Source organism: Sus scrofa, chromosome 16 (assembly GCF_000003025.6).
Source record: "Sus scrofa isolate TJ Tabasco breed Duroc chromosome 16, Sscrofa11.1, whole genome shotgun sequence".
NCBI classification, from domain to species: domain Eukaryota; kingdom Metazoa; phylum Chordata; class Mammalia; order Artiodactyla; family Suidae; genus Sus; species Sus scrofa.
This window is the reverse complement of record NC_010458.4, coordinates 68,761,002-68,781,469: the sequence shown is the minus strand read 5'-3', so window position 1 is coordinate 68,781,469 and position 20,468 is coordinate 68,761,002. Positions and strand designations below refer to the sequence as shown.

The following is a 20,468-nucleotide window of genomic DNA, read 5'->3' as shown; positions in this document are numbered from 1 at the left end:
AGTTCCTGAGAAGATACTGTGTGCCCAGCATTGGGGTAATTCACTGGGAGTGTTCTTGGGAGAGAGACAGCTAGTCCAGCGGAAGCTGTGACATCCTTCCAATGATCCCTTGGCTTTTCCCCTCTAATAGCGTGGTGGATACTAGAACAGACTCCAGGAGTTTCCACCATGGCTCAGTGGGTTAAGAATCCGACTAGTATCCATGAGAATGTGCGTTCGATCCCTGGCCTCGCTCAGTGAGTTAAGGATCTGGTGCTGCCACAAGCTGTGGTGTAGATCACAGATGTGGCTTGGATTTGGCTTTGCCATGTACTGTGTTGTAGGCAGGCAGCTGTAGCTCCAATTAGACCTGTAGCCTGGGAACTTCTATGTGAACGTCCATAAGGTGTGGCCCTTAAAAGAAAAAAGAACGGGCACCATCAGCGCCAGTGTCATCCAGGGGCAGGGGCAAGGATGAAACAAGAGAGGCCAGGGGGTGACAGCTTCTGAAGCTGATTTATGGGTCCTCGGAGCTTCATTATTCTGCTTTTTTAAACTTTTTAAAACCACACCCAAGGCCTGTGGAAGTTCCAGGACCAAGTATCAAACCACAGCAGCAACCACAGCCTCTGCAGTGATAGCACTGAATCCTAAAGACCCACTGCACCACAAGAGAACTCCTAAATCTGGTTGAATGATTTTAAATTATTAAAAAAGAAGAAGAAGAAGAGTTAACAAAGAAGGTTACAGACTCTGGAGTCAGGCTGCCTGGGTTTAAATCTGATACCTGCCACTTACGCTGCGACCTTGGCGAAGTTACCAAGCCTCTTGGTGCCCCGGTTTCCTCATCAGTAAAACAGGGACAGTAACCACAGCCTGCCTCTTGGAGTGTTTGTGGAAATTCGATGAGTAAATGCCTGGAGGGTGCGTATTAAACATGTAGTGACCATTACTTACAGAAATAACGGTCCCAAAAATCATGGTGTTGCTGATCCCATGTCGTCACCATCAGCTTCCAGGGATCCTACACTCAGCCTTGCAGATCCTCTAACTCATACCTGCTGCTTGGAATCTGTCTTGGTTACGTTTCCTGATCCTAAGACAGGATTTGGGTACAGGTAGTTCCTTTGAAAGGAGATTTCAGGAAAGACCAGCAAGAGAGTAGGGAAGTAAGAAGAGGCAGCCAGGAAGGGTGCCTGTGATGGACACTGTAGTGGGGAGTCCTGGGAGCCAGCACAGGGCACACGCTCAGGGCTTTTCCACCTGAGGGGTGAGGAAGCTGGGGTGGTCATCCACACACACTGCGGTCCTGACTTGAGGTCCACCACGTGGACACAGAACCCCAGGCAGCAGCAGGTGCTGGCAGCTGGGAGTTGGGCAGACAGAACAAAATGCTGAAGTGGTGTGGGCGGGGCACGGCATCCAGCTGTGAGCGATCTGATAGGAGCTCTTCCAACACCTGCTTTAAAAGCCTTACACTGATGGGGGCTCACCTTCAGAATCCACCCCACCCCTTGTTGGAAGACTCTGCCTCATCATGGAATTGGGGCGGGGGGGTGGGGCAAAAGCAGTTCTGCATTGCTGTACAATCAGAGCAGCCCCTGGAATGGGAATGCTGCCTCTGTGGCCCTTGCTGGTCTTCAGGGCAGACATCTCAGCCCTGGCACTTAGAGCCAGGGTATAGCCTCAGAGTCTTTCTTAACCCTGCTTAGGGTATCCAATACAAACCCATCGCACAGGCGCTTGCAGGCACTTTCGTGACTTTGTGTTTGCCATCCCTGTCCTAGGGCTTAGGAAGCTGGGGGAAATTCCAGCATGGAAAAAGCTGTGTCACAGACTCACTGTATGATTGTGGGCAAATCCAGGGACTTCTGGCCCTCACCTTTCCTCTTTGGGTGGAAGAATGGAGGAACTGACAGAAGTGAGGCCAGGGTCTGGTGCAGTTGGAAGAGCTTGCTCTTGTACAGGCGAGCAGAGATGAGTTTTAGATGTTGGCCCCATCATTTGTAAACTGTGTTCCTTAGGCATCTGCTCTGAGCCTCTTGGTGTCTTTTTCAATAAAACAGGGCTTTAACACCCCATTAGCAGTGGTGTCATAGACGACAGAGATGATGCAGATAAAGTAGGGAGCTCGTGTGTGAGCAGGGCTCAGAAATTGCTCCCTGTGGTTGCCATCATCATAACCATCATCATCTCTCTCTAAAGTCCCGTCCAGCTCTGAAATTCTGTGACTTTATGGAATGTCCTCATCCAAGAAGACGGTGTCGTAAAATAAGGCAACAGTCCTGATTTTTGTGTGAGTGTTCTTTCCAATAAGGACAGGAGGAGCATAATTGCCCCTAAATAATTGTGCCGACTTGCCCACAAGCTGTCAAAAGGCCTTAATTGGCCCATCTGTAATGACTGCGACCATCTGCGTTTGGGGTGATTTAGCGACAGGGCTCTGCCTGAGCTGGACCCTCGGTGATTAGAGCCGGACGAGGCGGTATTTCGCCCTCTGATGGGAGTAGTGGTCTGTGGTAAAGGAGATTATCTCATCCTTGTGTTAATGACCTACCAGTTGAATCCAGCCAAGAAGATGCGCTGGTCACAGACGATGACTCCTGAATGTTCCTTTTCGTATTTTTGAAATAGTATTCCTGCCTGAACAGCAGCCTATCCGGGGCATGATCATACCTCTTGCTATCTTGTCTCACTGCCCAAGAAAGTCTCTTTTGGAAAGAGTTCGTCCCTCAATTAGGGCAAATTGATTTCTGCTCTCTACAGAGCCAGTGTTCCAAAGAGGCAAGGGGAAGGGCAGAGGAGGCCGAATTCATCTTTGAGAGCAAGCGAGGCAGCCACCTGGGGTATTTTTCAGCCTTCCAGCCTCGGGCTGTATAGGGAGGTGACCCTTGCTCTGTATATCTTTTAATCGTACTGACTTGCCAAGGCCAGACAACCCGACACAAAACACACCTCCCCTCTCAGAAGTTCCTGGACACTCGTGTCTGGAGCAGTGTTTCCTTCGCTGTGCCAGCATGGAAGTGATTCTAAGTGGTACCTGACGTGATCCCATGTGGCTCAAAGATTGCATGAAGTAGTGTGGACTCATGGGGAGAGAAGGCTTTCTCTCTCCTGCTCTCTTGTTTCTCCTGATGAGCTCAGACGGGAAGTCTCGGCTGGTTTCCCCTATTTCCCTTCTGACAAAGGGAGAGGCAGACGTTAAGCTCCCAGTCACGGAGGCAGGAGGATCTGCTCAAGCCTAATAGTAACGTTCTTGTATTTGTTTGGGTTCTTTTTCACAAATGGTACTGATTTTCCATTTATGATGTTTAACGTTTCCTTTTAAATAAATTGGCTAAATAAAAATTTTAATTTAAAAAAATTGAGTTGATTAAAAAAAATCCTTAAGTTAATTGTACTAAGGTAGGTGGATGTGGCAAAAATTGTGCCTGTGGTATATGATTATGAGAGGTTGGGAAAACACCACGAGAGAGGGGAACGCCTCGGGTTTCTGCAGAGAACCTGGCAATTTACTGGCTGTACGACCTCAGGCAAGTTTCTTAGCTTCTCTGAGCATCAGTTTTCTTTCTTTCTTTTTCTTTCTTTCTGTCTGTCTGTCTGTCTGTCTGTCTTTTTAGGGCTGCACCTGCGGCATATGGAAATTCCCAGGCTAGGGGTCCAATTGGAGCTGCACCTGCCGACCTATACCGCAGCAACTCAGAATCCAAGCCATGGATGTGACCTACACCACAGCTCATGGCAACACTGGATCCTCAGCCCACTGAATGAGGCCAGGGATTGAACCCTCATCGTCATGGATGCTAGTCAGGTTCGTTACTGCTGTGCCACATGGGAACTCTCGCATCAGTTTTATTATCTGTCAAATGAGGAGAGTCTCTGTTGTGGCTCAGTGGTAATGGACCCGACTAGTATCCATGAGGTTGCAGGTTTGATCCCTGGCCTGATCAGTGGGTTAAGGATCCGATGTTGCTGTGAGCTATAGTGTAGGTCGGAGACTCGACTCAGATCTGGTTTTGCTATGGCTGTGGTGTGGGTAGCTGCAACTCTGATTAGACCCCTAGCCTGGGAACTTCCATATGCTGCAGGTGTGGCCCTAAAAAGCAAACAAACAAAAAAATGGGTAGAACCATAATGCAGAATATGATTATATGAATTAAGGGAGATAAAATAGGTGAAGCTCCTTTTGTGAGTCATAGTCTGCTTTATCAATGAAAATGGTTCATTTCTATACAGGGTTAGAAACATAAACAGTTTATTAGGCTCTGGATCAAGCAGGGGACCCCGACTCTGTTAGCTCTGCACCAGAGGTGTGCCCTTCCCTTCTCTGGACCTCAGCTTTCTATCTGTAAAATGAAGAGACTGAACTGCTCCTGTGGTTTCCAGGCCTGCTCCTGTGCATTAAAATTAGCTGTGGGTCAAGTAAATCCAAAGATGCTAATGCTGCCGTCAGTCTAGTGAACCACAGCCACCCGGGAGGATGCTAGCTCACCAGGTGATTCGGCCATGCCCCCTGATTAGGAGGGCCCTTCCAGCTCTAACTCCTGATGGAGTGAATTCAGAGCAGGATTCAGGAATTGGGTTAGGGAGGGTGATCCATCACCCCAGGGGCTGGCAAGGGCAGAGAGCCCAGCAGCTCTGGTCATGTCTTACCTGGACTTCTGAGAGGCCTGGCCCAGGGCCCCTGAAGACCTTCTGATCCAGACCCTGATTCAGAGAAGCACTGTGGCCCAGAGGAATTCACTGATGGGCTCACTGTGCCAGAGGTGCGAGTACGGCCCAGTTTTTTCCTGATTCCTGGTCAGTGACACTTTACTACACTTCTCCTTTCCCAGCTGAGAGAGAGGAAGAGTGTGCTTTGACAAGTATTTTTTTTTTTTATGGACGTTGAAGTTACAAACAGTGAAAAATGTAAGTATAAAATTCCATAAGGTTTAACAAATGTATGTACCTGGGAAGCCATCACCCCAATCAAGATTAAGGAATTGCCTCTCCCTGGAAAGTTCCCTGGTGCTCTCTCTAATTAGTCCCCACACCCAAGGGCAAACGCTGTTCCTAATTCTGTCATCATAGAATATTCTGGCTGTTGATGAACTTCAGATGAAACAATACACTAAATTTTTTGTGTGTCTGGCTTCTTTGGTCTGACGAAATAGTTTTGAAATTCATCCATGTGGTTGGATGTACCAAAATGTTTTTTTTTTATTGCTGTGTAGGAATCTGTGGTGTGGCTACCACACTCTGTTTACCTCTTCCCCTGCTGGTGGACAGTTAGGTTGATTCTAGTCTGGGGCTATTATGAATAAACTAGTATGAAACAGTGTTATTCTTTTTGTGCTTGTATTTTTTTAATTGAGGTAACACTAATTTATAACATTATACAAGTTTCGTGTGTATATTGCCTTTTTTTTTTTTTTTTTTTTTTTGTCATCTTTGGCTGCCACGCAGCTTATAGAGTTTCCGAGCCAGGGATCAGATCTGAGCCGCAGTCACAGCCTAAGCTGGAACAGCATCAATGCCAGATCTTTAACCCACTATGCCAGGCCAGGTATTAAGCCCATGACCCAGTGCTCCCAAGATGTTGCTGATCCCATTATGCCATAGCGGGAACTCCTCTTGTGTACCTTGTATTTCAGCTTCGGTATACACTACAATGTGCTCGCCACCAAACTTTAGTTACCGTCCGTCACCATACGGTTGATTTCCTTTCCTCATTTCGCCTTCGCCCCACTCTCCTTCCCCTCTGGTCACCACTCGGCTGTAATCCGCATGTGCTTGTTTTCTTTATGTTCATTTATTTGGGTTTTTTTTTTTTTCCTTCGGATTATGCATATGAGTGAACTCGTGCTGCGTTTGTCTTTGTCTGACTTATATTGTTTAATGTAATACCTTCAAGGTCCATCCATGTTGTTGCAAATGGTAGGACTTCTTTCTTTTTTATTCCTTTTGTGTTTTCCAGGGAGTGTGTGTGTGTGTGTGTGTGTCACATATTCTTTATCTATTCATTTGTCAGTGGGCACTTTGGTTATTTCCATATCTTGGCTATTATAAATCATTCTTTGATGAACCTAGGGGTACAGATATCTTTTTAATTCATGTTTTCATTCTTTGGCTAAATATGTGGGTGTATGCTTTTACTTCTCTTGGGTGCAAACCTAGTAGTGGAATTGCCGAGCGTAGGATAGTTGTGTGTTTATCTTTATAAGAAGAAATCAAACAGCTTTCCAAAGTGTCTGTTCCACTGTGTACTCTTTCCAGCAATGAGTGAGGGTTTCGCCTCGCACTCATTTCTTCCCCACTACGTGAATTGCCCCTGTTCGTTTGTTTGTTTGTTTATTTATTTATTTATTTATTTTCCCTTTTGTCTTCTTAGAGCCCCACCTACGGCATGTGGAGGTTCCCAGGCTAGAGGCTGAGTCAGAGCTACAGCTGCCAGCGTACACCACAGCCACAGCGATGCGGAATCCAAGCCACGGTCTGCGACCCACGCCACAGCTCATCAACGCTGGTCCTTAACCCATTCAGTGAGTCTAGTGATCGAACTCGCGTCTTCATAGATGTTAGCCAGGTTCATTAACCGCTGAGCCAGGACCGGAGCTCCCTGTCCCTGTTTTTAATTTTTGCCTTTCTGAGGGATGTGTAGTGACTGGTATCTCTTGCTTTGAATTTGCACAACACCTTTTCATGTGCTTATTGGCCATTTCTGTATCAATCCTCTTGTGAAATGTGTTTTCAAGTTTTGTGCCCATTTTTAATTGGTTCTCTTTTAATTATTGACTTCATCAGAATTCTTTGTAAGTTCTAGATACACATTCTTTGTCAGATATGTGTATTGTGAATATTTTCTCCCAGAATACTGCATGCTTTGTCGTTTTCTTACTGGTGTCTTTTCATGAGCAAGTTCTTAAAGAGCAGTCTTTATTTGCTCTTTATTTATAATGAGCATTCTTCATTCTAATCAAGCCTAATGTCTCATTTTTAAATATGGATTAGCACTTTTACGGGTTAGAAATCTATTTCTCTCCCAAGTTCACAAAGCTGTCCTATGCTTTCAAGAAGCTTTATAGTTCTAGCCTTTAAGTCTGTGATCTATCTGAATTTATTTGGGCTGTATGATATGAGGTAGGGATTGAGTTCATGTTTTTTCATATGTTTATCCAGTTATCCTAGCACATGTGTTGAAAATTCTTTTAGTTCCTCATTGAACTGCCTTGGTACCTTTGTCAAAAATCAGTCGGCAGTATCTATGTGGGTCCACTTCTGACTGCTCTTTTCTGTTCTTTACTCCCTTATGTTTGTTCTTTGCCAATACCACACTGTTTTGATTATTTTAGCTTTATAATAAGTTTTGAAATCAGTGTAAGTCCTCCAACTTTGTTCTTCTTTTTCAAGGTTGTTTTGATTATTCTAAGTCCTTTCATTTCCATATAAATCTTAGAGTCAAGTTGTTGGTTTTAAAAGGTTAGCTATGATTTTATTAGAATTATATTAAATCAGTAGTTCAATTTGAGGAAGATTGACTCTTAATAATATTGAGTCTTCCAATCTGCACATATGATTTCTCTCTCCATTTATTTGGGTCTTTACCTCAATGAGGCTATTGTAAATGCTGTTTTTATTGTACTTTCCAATTGTTCTTTGCCAGGATATTGAAACACAATTGATTTTTTCTTTTTCTTTTTTTTTTTAAAGAATTTAGCAACTTACTGAGGTGTAATTTATATATCATAAAAATCACCCATTTTAAGTCTGCGTTTTTGACTGAATTATATAGTTATAAAACTGTCACCATAATCCAGTTTTAGAACATTTCCATCACTCTGAAAAGTTCCCTTCTGCATGTTTGCAGTCAATCCCCATGCCCATCCCAGCTCGAGGAAACCACTGATTTCCTTTCTGCCTCTAGTTTTGCCTTTCTGAAAATTTCATGTAAATATAATCATATAATGTCTAGTCTTATGTGTCTGATTTCTTTAACCCAGCATACTATTTTAAAGGCTCATCCATATTATTGCAGTCTGTCATTCTTTTTTATTACTGAAAAGTATTTCCACTTTATGGGTATATTACATTTTTATCCATTTGTCAGTTGATGGACATATGGATGATGTGATTTTCAATTTGGGGATACTGTGAACACTGCTGCTAGGAACCATAGTATGCAAGTTTTTGTGTGGACATATATTTTCATTTCTCTTGAATATAAACCTAGGAGTAGAATTGCAGGGTTATATGGTAACTGCATTCCGCTGTTTGAAAAACTGCCAGACTATTTTCCAAAGTGGCTGCACCATTTTACATTCTCACCAATAGTATATGAGAATTCTTGATTTTCCATATCCTTGTCAGCACTTGTTATTACCTGACTTTTTCAGTATAGCCATCCTCGTGGATGTGAAATAGTATCTCACTGTGGTTTTGATTTTATATCCCTGGTGACGAATGATGTTGAGCATTTTTTCATGTGTTTGTTGGCCAAGTGTATATCTTCTTTGGAGAAGTGCCTATTCATATCCTTTAGCCTTTGTAAAAAATTGAGGTAAAATTCACATAACATAAAGTTAATCATGTTAAAATATATAATACTCTCTTAAAGTATAGGATTCATTGGTATTTCATACATTCATAATATTATGCAAAAATCACCATTATCTAGTTTCAAAATATTTTTACCACCCCAAAAGTTAGCCTCATAATTATTAAGTAGTCACTCCCCATTCTTCTCCCCCCAGTTCATAATAATCGCTGATATGCTTTCTGTCCCTGTGGATTCATCTATTCTAGAATTTCACACAAATGGAATGATAGCGCATGCGACCTTTTGTGTCTTCTATCTTCTGCTTAATATCATGCTTTCTAGGTTCATCCACATTGTGGCATGTGTCAGTATTTCATTTCTTTTTTGGCCAACTAATATTCCATTGTAGGGGTATAGTCCATATTCATTTATCTGTTTATGAGGTGATGGAAATTTGGGTTATTTTCACCATTTAGCTATTGTGAATAGTGTTGCTATGAGCTTTCATATATAAGTAATCAAAAGTTTTTTTTAGCTATTCTGGATCCCTTGATCCCTTGCATTTCCATAAATTTTAGGATCTGCTTGTCAATTGTCAATTTCTGCAAAGAAGCCGGTTTTGATTTTAATCACATCAAATATGTAGATCAACATAGGAGGTATTGCCATCTTAACACCATTAAATCATCCAATTCACGAACATAGACTATTTTTCCATTTATTTTGTGTATTTCTTTCAAGGGTGTTTTACATTTTATACTTTTATACATTTTATACTTCTGTTATTAAATTGTAGATGGTATTTTTACCATTTTTAATTGCATTTTCCAATTGCTTTCTTATTTGCTAGTGTGTAGCATTACAGTTGATTTTTTTTTTTTTTTTTTTTTTTGGCCATTTCTTGGGCCGCTCCCGTGGCATATGGAGGTTCCCAGGCTAGGGGTTGAATCTGAGCTGTAGCCGCCAGCCTATGCCAGAGCCACAGCAATGCTGGATCCGAGCCGCGTCTGTGACCTACACCACAGCTCACGGCAACGCCGGATCGTTAACCCACTGAGCAAGGGCAGGGACCGAACCCGCAACCTCATGGTTCCTAGTCGGATTTGTTAACCACTGCGCCACGACGGGAACTCCTACAGTTGATTTTTAAATGCTGACCTGTATCCTGAAATCTTGCTAAGTTTACCTGTTAGTTCTAGTTTCTTTGTAGATTTCTTAAGATATTCTGTGTTAAAAAAAATCATGTCATCTACAATTAAAAAACACTGCTACCTTTCCCTTTTCAATCTTTATGCCTTTTATTTATTTATTTATGTATTTATTTTTGTCTTACCAGATGCACTGGCAGGAATTTTAGAACAATAGTGACATGGTGAAAAAAATGTATAGGCTTTCTCCTGATCATAGGAGAAAAGCATTCAATTTTTTACCATTAAGTATGATATAAACTGTAGGAGTTTTTGGTAGCCATACTAGATCTTTCATAAAGGGCCCTAACCCTGTTTAAAATCAAGAGACACCAATGTTAAGGCTGGCACTTTTAGTAGAAAGAGACTGTCTTTGAGATTTACTTACCACAGCTTTTCCAGGCATGGAACAGAGGCCAGCCTGCAATAGAATAAATTAAAGGAGGAATTGGTTGGAATAAGAACATCTTGGAGTCTGTCTGCTGCGGGCACAGCAGGGTCTGGGGAATCAAAATCTTTTCAGAGTAACACCTCTTCCTTCTCTTTTTACACCTCCACTTCAGTCTCAGCAGATCCTCCTCTACCTTTCATCATCTCATTTTGCTATCATCATCTCACGAGTAGCTCCAGACTTATGGCCAGCCAGCCTATCACCTCTAAAGAAGAAAGGGCCTCATTTTTCAATAGTTTTGAGAAAAAGTTCTCCGGATTCATTGTTTGGACCAACTCGGGTCATGTGGCCATCCCTGAGCCAATCACCATAGCCAAGGAATGGAGTGACCTGACTGGTCAAGCCCAAGCCACATGCCCCTGCCTCTTGGAACCAAGAGATGGGGTCAGGCCCACCAAGTCTGATGGACTGAGAAGGGGAGGGGGAATTTTCCAAAGAAAAATCAAAATATTTTTGCTAGAAAATTAGGGAATGGGTCTCAACCAGGCATAAACCACAGCTTCCACCTCCTTCCTGTAGAAGCCCTCTCTCTGTGTACTAACACTGGACCTCTTTAAATTTTAGTTTCCTCATGTGCAGTATGCAGGTGGTGACACCTGCCCTTCTTGGCCATATCTGAAAGGTCCAGTGAGGCAGGGTACCAGAAAGCCCTGTCTCCACCGTGAAGTGTGCGTGTAAGGAGGGGGGGCAGCGGTGCAAGAATGATGGCCCGGCAGCTGTTCTTACCCCTCTGTCCATCTGTCCCCTTCTCTCTCCCTCACAGAGCACCTGAAGAAGCCACTCGAAGACTACATGGCCCTGTTCCCCAACGTGAGGATTCTCCGAACCAAGAAACGGGAAGGGCTGATAAGGACCAGGATGCTGGGGGCCTCAGCAGCAACTGGGGATGTCATCACATTCTTGGACTCACACTGTGAAGCCAATGTCAACTGGCTCCCCCCCTTGCTCGGTAAGGGAGGCTCCCAAGGTGAGGCCGGCGGCCACTGGCCCCAGCCTTTTGCAGGAAGGCATCACAAGGCTTCCCTGGCCTGCTCGAGACGCACGCAGCACAATGCCAGGCGCCACGAGGGGGTCAGGTCTTCGAGAGTGATCCAAGCGACCTTAAAAATCCATTCACTCCTGTCCCTTCATCACAGAAAAGGAAGCTGAGACACAGAGAGGGGAAGTGACTTGTTCAATGTCATAAGGCACACTAGTGTCTAGTGACATGATTGCTTCCCCCAGGTTACTTCAGTGTTACTGGAACGCAAGCCAAGGCTGCCTACTGCTGAGAGCCAAATTGTAGGCGACATCATCATACCAGCTTAGCACAGTTATCATTCACTGCACTGCTACGGGAGCCAGGAAGGTTGTAAGCTTTATCTCTAATCCTCACAAAACCGTGCCAGGCTGAAGTGTCCCCTTTCATAGTAGAAGAAACTGAAGTTCAGAGAGATTGAGTGACTCGCTTGTTCCCTTGGGCCGTAAGTGTCAAACACCACCTGTCTGGCTCCAAAGTCTATCCGCTTCCAGGACTCCACGCTGCCTCCCTGAATTCGTTTTCTCTTCAGAGAGTTTCTCACAGCTATTAGGGAAGGGCTTTGGACTGCGGGCAGCATGATCCAGGAGTCACGCACGTGGCCCTGTGCACAGAAAGGAGACATGAGGACTGGATGCCAGGCAGTGAGGGTCTCGTGGCTGGATGAAAACCAGGTCTGCATCCTGAGGTGTTCAGTTTGAGGAAGGCAGTGAGCGGCTGCCGACAGGTGGACATCAAAGAGGAAATGTCCTAAAAAAAAAAAAAAAAAAAGAGGAAATGTCCTGTCAGGCCCGGAGTCAGGTGAGGGGCACGGAAGGAGGCAGACTAGGAAAGATCTGTCAGTGCAGAGAGAACAGTGAACGCCTCAGAGGTGGCTGGGTACGCTCTCCGCGACGGAAAGCTCAGGGAACAGAGAGGACTCAGGTTTAGGGCAGACTTAAGCCTGTGTCAGAAGAGGTGTTAAGACACAGAGTGCTGGGCCCACTCCAGAGTTTGCGATTCTCAGGGTGGCGCCTGAGGAGCTGCCTTCCTAATAGCACCCAGGTGATGTCGGTGCCGCTGGTGCAGGGACTCCACTTTGGGGGGCACCGATTGGGCTGCCTCACCGGAAGTGAGGACCGAGAGCAAAACCCACACAGTTGAATGGGATAACCTAGCAAATGTGCCTCCTAACACAGATCAGCATGGAATGTCAGAATTATATGCCTTCTGATCCCAAGGGCCTGGGATCCCACTGGGTTAGGAAAATATAGATTTTCTGGTAAAATCCATAACCTAGATTTTCTGGTAAACTCCTTATTTGATTAAACCAAGAGATCTGCATCTGCCTCTCATCACTGAAAGAAAAAAGGGAAAAAAGCTCACTCTAAATCGCCTAATTTATAGTCCTGAAGGAACATCCCATTCGGTGGGTCATTGAGTGACTCATAAAGAGGATGAAGTGGTGGAGCACGAAGCTGAGCTTGTCGTCTAATAGCCTTAACTCTGTTTCTATGGAAATATATGAGGGTAATTTTCATAATCTGCAGGCGTACATGGAAGAAACATTCTTCCTCTTTTTTTTTTTTCCGCCTTTTGCCAATAGTCATATGAACCAGTGGTGTCGATTGAAGAGCTCGTGCCCACTAATGTGAGCAGCTGACCAAGCCCATCATGGCTTATGTCTCTGAAGCCACAAACACCTCCACACATGGCTCACCCTGCCTTCTTTGGAGACTAGGCGTTTCTGAGCCTGAGAGGGGTACAGCCCCCACAAAGGAAGCCACTGTTGATCGTCATTTTCATCATTTCTCTCACCGCATCATCATCATCATCACAGCTCTGCCAGTCCCTTAGCTTCTTAGGCCACAGCCTCATTTGAATGTGACAGTTCCGTGCTTAAGCAGACAGGCCAGGCGTCATTATCCACATGTTGCAGATAAGGTAACTGCAGGGCAGAGAGAGTAAGGGCAACTCTCAGCCTTACAGCCCCTGCTTCTGAGCTGCTTCCAGCAGTCCTGGGCACCGAGAATGTCGGCCGAGGGATGGCTGCATGCTCAGGGCTGGGCTGAGCGTCTAGGCTCACTGTCCCACTCTGTCTTCACAGAGACCCACACAAGAGATGCCATCTCCTCCATTTTGTCGGCCGGGAAGCCAAGGTTTAGAGGCATCAGATAACCTTTCCCAAGGTTATACTAGTAGTAGGTGACAAAACCAGGGTGGGAACCTGGGCGTTTTGTCTCCAAGGCAGCACAGCACTGTGGAGTACTGCCTCCTGCATTCGGCCAGCGTCCAACACGGCACCACGTCCCTGGTGAAGTCCCCCTTGTGCCCATGAATAAGTAGGAAGGGAGGCCCTTCTCTAGATCTTTCCCTGGGGAGATTCTTCAGCTTCCTCAAGAATCCCTAGGGAGCCTTTCCACACTGCAGGTCCAGGCTCTACACCAGAGATCCTAAGTCAGTGGGCCTGGGGCGGGGTGGCCCTAGGGGATTTTAACACACCCTGGGTGCTTCCGGCATTGGTGGCCCTGCTGACACTTGGGGACCAAGGCAGCATTTCTCAAACTTTTTGGACCATGTGCCACAGTCAGAAATATGCTGGACGTGTCAGTCCTGTGCACAAATGCACACACTACTGCAGTGTGACTAAAGCATGTTTCATTCCCAAGACAGTACTTGTCCCTCAGCACCTAGAAAGCACCCTGACGGTCTGTATTCTTTTGTGCTTTATCGCAAACACAATCGTGTGGCCCACCTATGGATTCTGTCTTACAGTTTAGAAAAACGCCAAAGTGCTGCTTTCTCTCCTGGAAGAAAAGTCTGCTGTAGCTTGATGAAGCCTGGGCCCTAGGTAGCTGCCAGCCTACAGTGGCCCTACCAGGCTTCCCTTCCAAGCCTTGAACCTGACTCCCGGCCCAAGCAGCCAGGCACCCAGCACAGCCTACCTGCCCCTCGTGGCAGACCATCTGCCCCCAGTCACTGGTGCTAACTGGCTATAGTCAGGGCTCTCCGGCAGGAGGCACACTGAAGGGCGGAGAGTGAATTTTATTTTATAGAGTCAGTCTCTCCCTGGCTTGAAAGGAACGCAGAGCCATGTAGGTTAAGGCACATGTTTGCCATCTTTTTTTTTTTTTTTTTTTTTTTTTGCCATTTCTTGGGCCGCTCCCACGGCATATGGAGGTTCCCAGGCTAGGAGTCTAATCGGAGCTGTAGCCGCCGGCCTACGCCAGAGCCACAGCAACGCAGGATCCAAGCCGCGTCTGCAACCTACACCATAGCTCACGGCAATGCCAGATCGTTAACCCACTGAGCAAGGGCAGGGACCGAACCCGCAACCTCATGGTTCCTAGTCGGATTCGTTAACCACTGCGCCACGATGGGAACTCCAATGTTTGCCATCTTGAATCACCTTACCTGTAGCATCTTTGCAGGGCAGAGGTCCACCAGACCCATCTTCCACACCTCCAGCCCTGACGAGCTCATGGAGTCGTCCATGGGCTCCTTAGCAGTTCTGACAGTTGATAAAAGTGAGATGGTCTCTCTTGCAAGGACCATTTGTCCTCTGAGAGCAGCCAGGAGTGTTGGGGAGCTTCAGGGACAGGTGGTCTGCCTTAAGGGACAAATGCTGAGGGATCTGGCTTCTGGACCACAAATCAAGTTCAGGACTCAGAACAGGGAGCCTGGCAGAACCCGGCCAAGAAGGAAATGAATCTCCTTCCACAGCAGTGCTGAGCACGCCAGGCCCCTGTGCTCAGCACCTTTGGAAATGACTGTACCCAGTACTCCTGCAGCCAGAGCTGCTTCTCCCCATTTCACAGAGGAAAACGCTGGGGCTGGGGGACATCCTCACTCCCCATGGATGGCAGGTTGTTCCTGGCAGTCCTGGTCCATCTCGGTTGAAACTTGTGCTCTTTCTTCCTTCTGGACTCTCAAACTTGAGTGTTGAGAGGAATCACCCAGGGAACATGTTAAAAATGTGAGTAACTTGCAGAGCAGTGTCAAGCACAGAGCTGCTCCCCCGTCTGGCCTCCCTAATGGGCATCTCTTGGCTTCTGCAGACCGCATCGCTCGGAACCGCAAGACCATCGTGTGCCCGATGATTGATGTGATTGACCACGATGACTTTCGATACGAAACACAGGCCGGGGATGCCATGCGGGGCGCCTTTGACTGGGAGATGTACTACAAGCGGATCCCGATCCCCCCGGAACTGCAGAAAGCTGACCCCAGCGACCCGTTTGAGTAAGTACAAGGAGTGACCCAGGCCGGTCCCCGTGGCTGAGCCAGTGACCCCTCCCCAACACACACACAACTCAGGATTGCCACCTCCCCCAAAAGTCCATTGCAGAGGGGCCGGGGCAGATGTCCCCAACCAGAAGCACAGCCCCTCCCAACTTGGCATGGAGCCTTGGCTCCTGGACCACCCAGCTGATCTCCTCTTCCTTGTGCACCAAGGCCTGCCAGCCGCGGGGCCAGCCTTGTACCAGTTGTAATCCTCTTCATCATCCTCATCATCTTTGTCAGCGTCCCCACCATTTATTGTGTATTTCCTACGTGCCAGGCACAGTGCTGAGCACACTACACACTGACCCTGTTTTACCCTCAATCACTATCCATGGTTTCCTAGTGCAGACACCAAGGCTCCAGGAGGTTAAGCAGCCTGTCCAGGTCACCCAGCTCTGAATGGCAAAGGCTCGATGCCACACAGGTCTGTCTGCCTCTGGAGCCAACTTTGGCCATCCTGTAGTCATACCTTCTTGGAAGTATTAGGGAAATAACAGCTAGTCCCACAGTTGAAGTGTGGGGCCGTGTGGACTGGACCCATAGCATCCTAGAATGTGAGAGCTGGTTGGAACCTTCAGGTAATGGACTCCAACCCTTGCAGATGAGGAGACTGAGGCCCCAGGACGGGGAGGGGCTTTCCTGGGGGCATAGGGCTAAGCCAGAAGTAGAGCCGGTCCCTCTCTGATATCCCAAGCTCCAGAAGGAGCTTTTCTCCTACAGCCATTGAATAAGCCAGTCCAGCTCTCCTGCCAGAGATGCAGAAAGATCCAAAGTACAAAGTCCAGCCTCTCCTGCTGTATTAGGTTCCTGATCCATTTCCTAGCTATTGCTGGCAGTAATAAATTACCACAAGCTTGACTGACTTATTAAAACAACACAATTTGGGGTTCCTTTGTGGTGCAGCAGGTTAAGGATCTGGCGATGTCACTACTGTAGCCCAGGTCACTGCTATGGCACGGATTCGATCCCTGGCCTGGGAACTTGCACATGCCGCAGGCATAGCCAAAACACACACTCACTCTCACACACACACACACACACACACACACACACACACACACATATTTATTCTCTTAAAGTACTGGAGTACAGAAGTCTGCAAAAGTCTTACTGGGCTAAATCGCAGTCACCCAGTGTCAGCTGGGTTGTGCTTCCTCTGGACATTCTAGGAAGGAAATCTATTTCCTTGCCTCTTTCGGCTGCTCATGTTCTTTGGCTCTCGGCTCCCTCCATTTTCAAAGCCAGCAACACAATGTGGTCCCGTCTTCCCCTCCTCCCTCTCCCGCTCCCTCCTCCTGTCTGCTCCCTCCTCCCCCCCATCCCCCTGCACCTCCCTCCCCCATCTTTCTCCCTGTCTCTTGGTTTAGTCATCACGTCTCCTCCTCCTCCTCCTCCTTCACTTGTTAGCAGCCCTGTGATTACTCCAGGATAGTCTCCCCATCTCAGGATCCTTAACTTGATCACATTAGCAAAGGCCCTTTGCTGTGTAAGGCAGCGTATTCACAGGTCTCAGGAATTCGGACTTTTGCCTCCTTGGGAAGCCATCGTTCTGTCCACCACACCTGCCTTTCCACAGCTTAGCCCCAGTGAAGCCCAGCTGCTCCTGCCTCGCTCTCCCTGTCTGAGGAAGGGGGCTGATGGCAGCTCAGCCATCTTCATGAGCGTGGTGCCCCCCGGAGTTCCTGGGGGGAGCCCCTAACACTGTGGGCCCCAGGGAAGGCTCAGAGGTAGGAAGAGGTGAGCTTGTTTGAGGAAATAGGGCAGCACGAGCTGAGAGTGGAGGGTGTGAGTGGAGTCCCTCTGCTTCCTCAGCAGGCTGTGTTCTTGTCCTGACCTCCTGTATCCTAAACATGGTCAGACACTACCGTTGGACCACATCATGCAGCCAGGTCCCTCTGAGGCAGCCCCCAGTTGCCCCGAATTCTTGGGGAAGACGAATAACAGGAGTAACTGACCTTCAGCTTGACTTGGCAGAGCAATTCCAGCTGAGATTTTTGTGCCATGATCCTCACAATGTGCCCTGGGGGGTAAGTGGAATTCTCTCCACTTGACCGATGGGGACTCTGTGGTTCAGAGAGGAAAGGACCCTGGCCCAAGGTGACACATAACAGAGGCTGAGGTCAAGTGGGCTGCACCAGAAAATGGAATTTTCAGGGTAACCAGGACACCCTTTTCTGGTTTGTATCTTTGCCCTAAACTGACTCATAGGCCCTTGATTTGAAAGGTACCTGGGGATGGGTCTTGGCCTCTTCATCCTCCTCACTGCAGGATGGAAAGGTGGGTGCAGGTCAGAGCAGAGGCCCAGCTCGTTTCGTCTGGAGCCTCCATCGTCTCATCTGGATTTTAAAGGGGTTGGCCCAGCCCAAGAGCAGAGGCTCTCAACCCTGGCCTCATGTTAGCATCACCTGAGGAGTTGATTTTAAAAAAAAAGAAGAGGAAGAATGGGGGTTCCTCTCGTGGCTCAGAGGTCACAAATCTGACTAGTATCCATGAGGATGTGGCTTTGTTCTGTGGCCTCACTCGATGGGTTGGGTGTCCAGTGTTGCTGTGGCTGTGGTGTAGGCTATCAGTTGTAGCATTGCTGTGGCTGTGGTGTGGCTGTGGTATGGCTATCGGCTATAGCTCTGATTCAGCCCCTAGCCTGGGAACCTCCATATGCCACAGGCGCAAAAAGACAATTCATTAATTTAATTTAAAAAGGGAAAGAACAGCAACCCAGGCTGCCCCCAAATCCAGTTACACCAGTCTCAGGGTGGGGATCCAGGCATCAGCTCCCAGATGAAGCCGATGTGCGACCAGGTGAAGAGCCACTGACCCAGATGCTTCCCAAGGGACACTCCACCCTTTGTTGTACCCTTGGATTCCTTCCATGAATCTCTCTTCTGCATTGCACCCAAGACAAAACCCCAGGAAGAGGCCACCAAGAGGTCCTGGTTGTTTTGTGCCCAGCGAGTGGGCACACTGCAGGCACAGCGCTGTGTCATGATAGGTGAGAGACACGGGCTTTGGTGGCCAGACTGAATCGCACTCGTCCACTTACTGACTACATGCCCTTGTGGAGAACCTAGCATTTCTGAATTTCAAACTTCTCCATGTGAAAAGGAGGCTACTAACAGGGCTTTGTGAGAGCCGGAGAGAGTGTTGGCAAGACGAGTGGCACACACTAGAGGCTCAGAATTGTTACTATTACAGTTGATCACAGCAGAAAACAGTCCAGGCTGGCGGAGAGGCCGCCCTCTGGAGGCAAAGCCTGGAACATCCAGGATGCCCGACGGCTGGTATCCACGGCTTAGGCTGATCTCATGCAGTCTCAGGTTTGATCTCCCCTGAAGCAGCGAGTCAGAACCGCTTTCTGCTCCTCCACGCGTTCCATCCAGCTGGAAAAACTCCAAAGCCCACAACCTTCATAAGACAGAGGAAAGTTGGTGCTAATAACACCTGATTTTCCTTTAGTACTGGATACTTTCAAAACTATACTAGCATTGTGAGCTAGGAAGTGTAGCCACACGTCAAGCTGTGGGGAAACATGCTCAGGGAGGGTAAACCAGTGCTGGCCTGTAGAAATGTAATGCCACACACATATGTACTTTTAAATTTCCTCAAGTTCCCTGGTGGTCTCGCAGTTTAGGTTCCGGTGTTGTCACTACTGTGGCTTGGATTCATTCCCTGGCCTAGGAAATTCTGCATGCCACAGATGCAGCCCCCTCTCCCCCCCCAAAAAAATTATTTATGTCCACACTAAAAAAAAAAGTAAAGAGAAGCAGATAAAATTCATTTTAGTAATATATTTTGTTTAGCCTAGTATATCTAAAATAATCTCATTTTAACATGTAGACAGCACTTTGAAAGTATTAATGAGAGCTTTTCTATCCTCTTCTTATTAAGTCTGAGAAATCCGGTGTGGATCTCACACTGCCAGCATCTTCCATTCAGACCGGCTATGTGTCTAATGTCAGTAGCCACGTGTGGCCAGTGGCTCAGTACTGGACAGCACCAGGTTCTGGGTTAAACTCTTCATCCCAGGTCATGGGTTAGAGTGCGGGTTTCCCTGTTTCTGATCCCTTGTCCTTTTCACTCATCACCTGCTTCCAGATTGTTCCTTCGTGATGGGGGGGCGGGAGGAGGGATAGTATACTGTGGCCGAGTGGGGTGTGGCTCGGCATAGAATAGAGATTCACATCTCAGTGGTGCTGCTCAGCAGGTGAGAAGCCTTGAACGGGGCACCCATACATACTCTGGTGTTTCTATGTGCATAAAACGGGGTAAAGATAATCACGAGGAGTTCCTGTTGTGGCTCAGTGGTTAATGAACCCGACTAGGATCCATGAGGACACAAGTTCGATCCCTGGCCTCACTCAGTGAGTTAAGGATCTCTGTTGCCGTGAGCTGTGGTGTAGGTTACAGGCTCGAATTGGACCCCAAGTTGTGTGACTGTGACATAGGCCAGCAGCTACAGCTCCAATTCAACCCCTGGCCTGGGAACCTCCATATGCTGTAGGTGTGGCCCTAAAGAGACCAAAAAAGAATCATGAGGTCAGCGTGAGGAGTAAATTTATTTTAGTAATCAATTAGTTCAGTACAGCTCCTGGCCACTGAAGCCCTCAGTCAAGGGTGATCAAGGGACTCTCTTGCTAAAGGCACCCCAGGCTTATCTGCTGCAGGAAGCCTCTCAGGTTAACAGAGTTCTTTCCAAATCAGTCCACTTCCCACAAGTATGTGCGGTTCCTGAGGCCAGAGGGGCTGTGGAGCCTACTGCTGGAGTGGTTTTTCTTTGAGGGTTTGGAGTTTCCCAGTAGAGCCAGACAAGGCCACAGCCACTCCGAGAGATTTTTCACACAGCAAACGCTGCTGGCCCCTCCCAGGTGCTGGCCCCGTGGGAGGCACCTTGGGGAACTTGGGCAGTCACACCCCTTGATTTATCATCTATGCGCCTGCGCTCATGCTTTCTCCTCCCAGGTGCCTACCCCCACCCCCAGCTCCCACTTTGCCCACACCCACCTTGAATGCCACACCTCTGAGCATCCTTCCTTGACTCTTGCCCCAGCCTTCCTC

The 20,468-nt window shown here is 47.4% G+C and overlaps 1 protein-coding gene across 5 annotated transcripts in view; it reads left to right on the top strand.

Annotated features, from left to right (window-relative positions):
* Positions 1-20,468, top strand: part of GALNT10 (polypeptide N-acetylgalactosaminyltransferase 10) — a 308,767-nt gene that overhangs the window by 251,290 nt on the left and 37,009 nt on the right. For all 5 annotated transcript variants that reach the window (XM_021076942.1, XM_021076943.1, XM_021076946.1 and 2 more), the window contains 2 exons: positions 10,899-11,084; positions 15,191-15,374. In XM_021076942.1, coding sequence (XP_020932601.1) covers positions 10,899-11,084; positions 15,191-15,374 — 370 coding nt within the window. The remainder of the gene's footprint in view (positions 1-10,898; positions 11,085-15,190; positions 15,375-20,468) is intronic.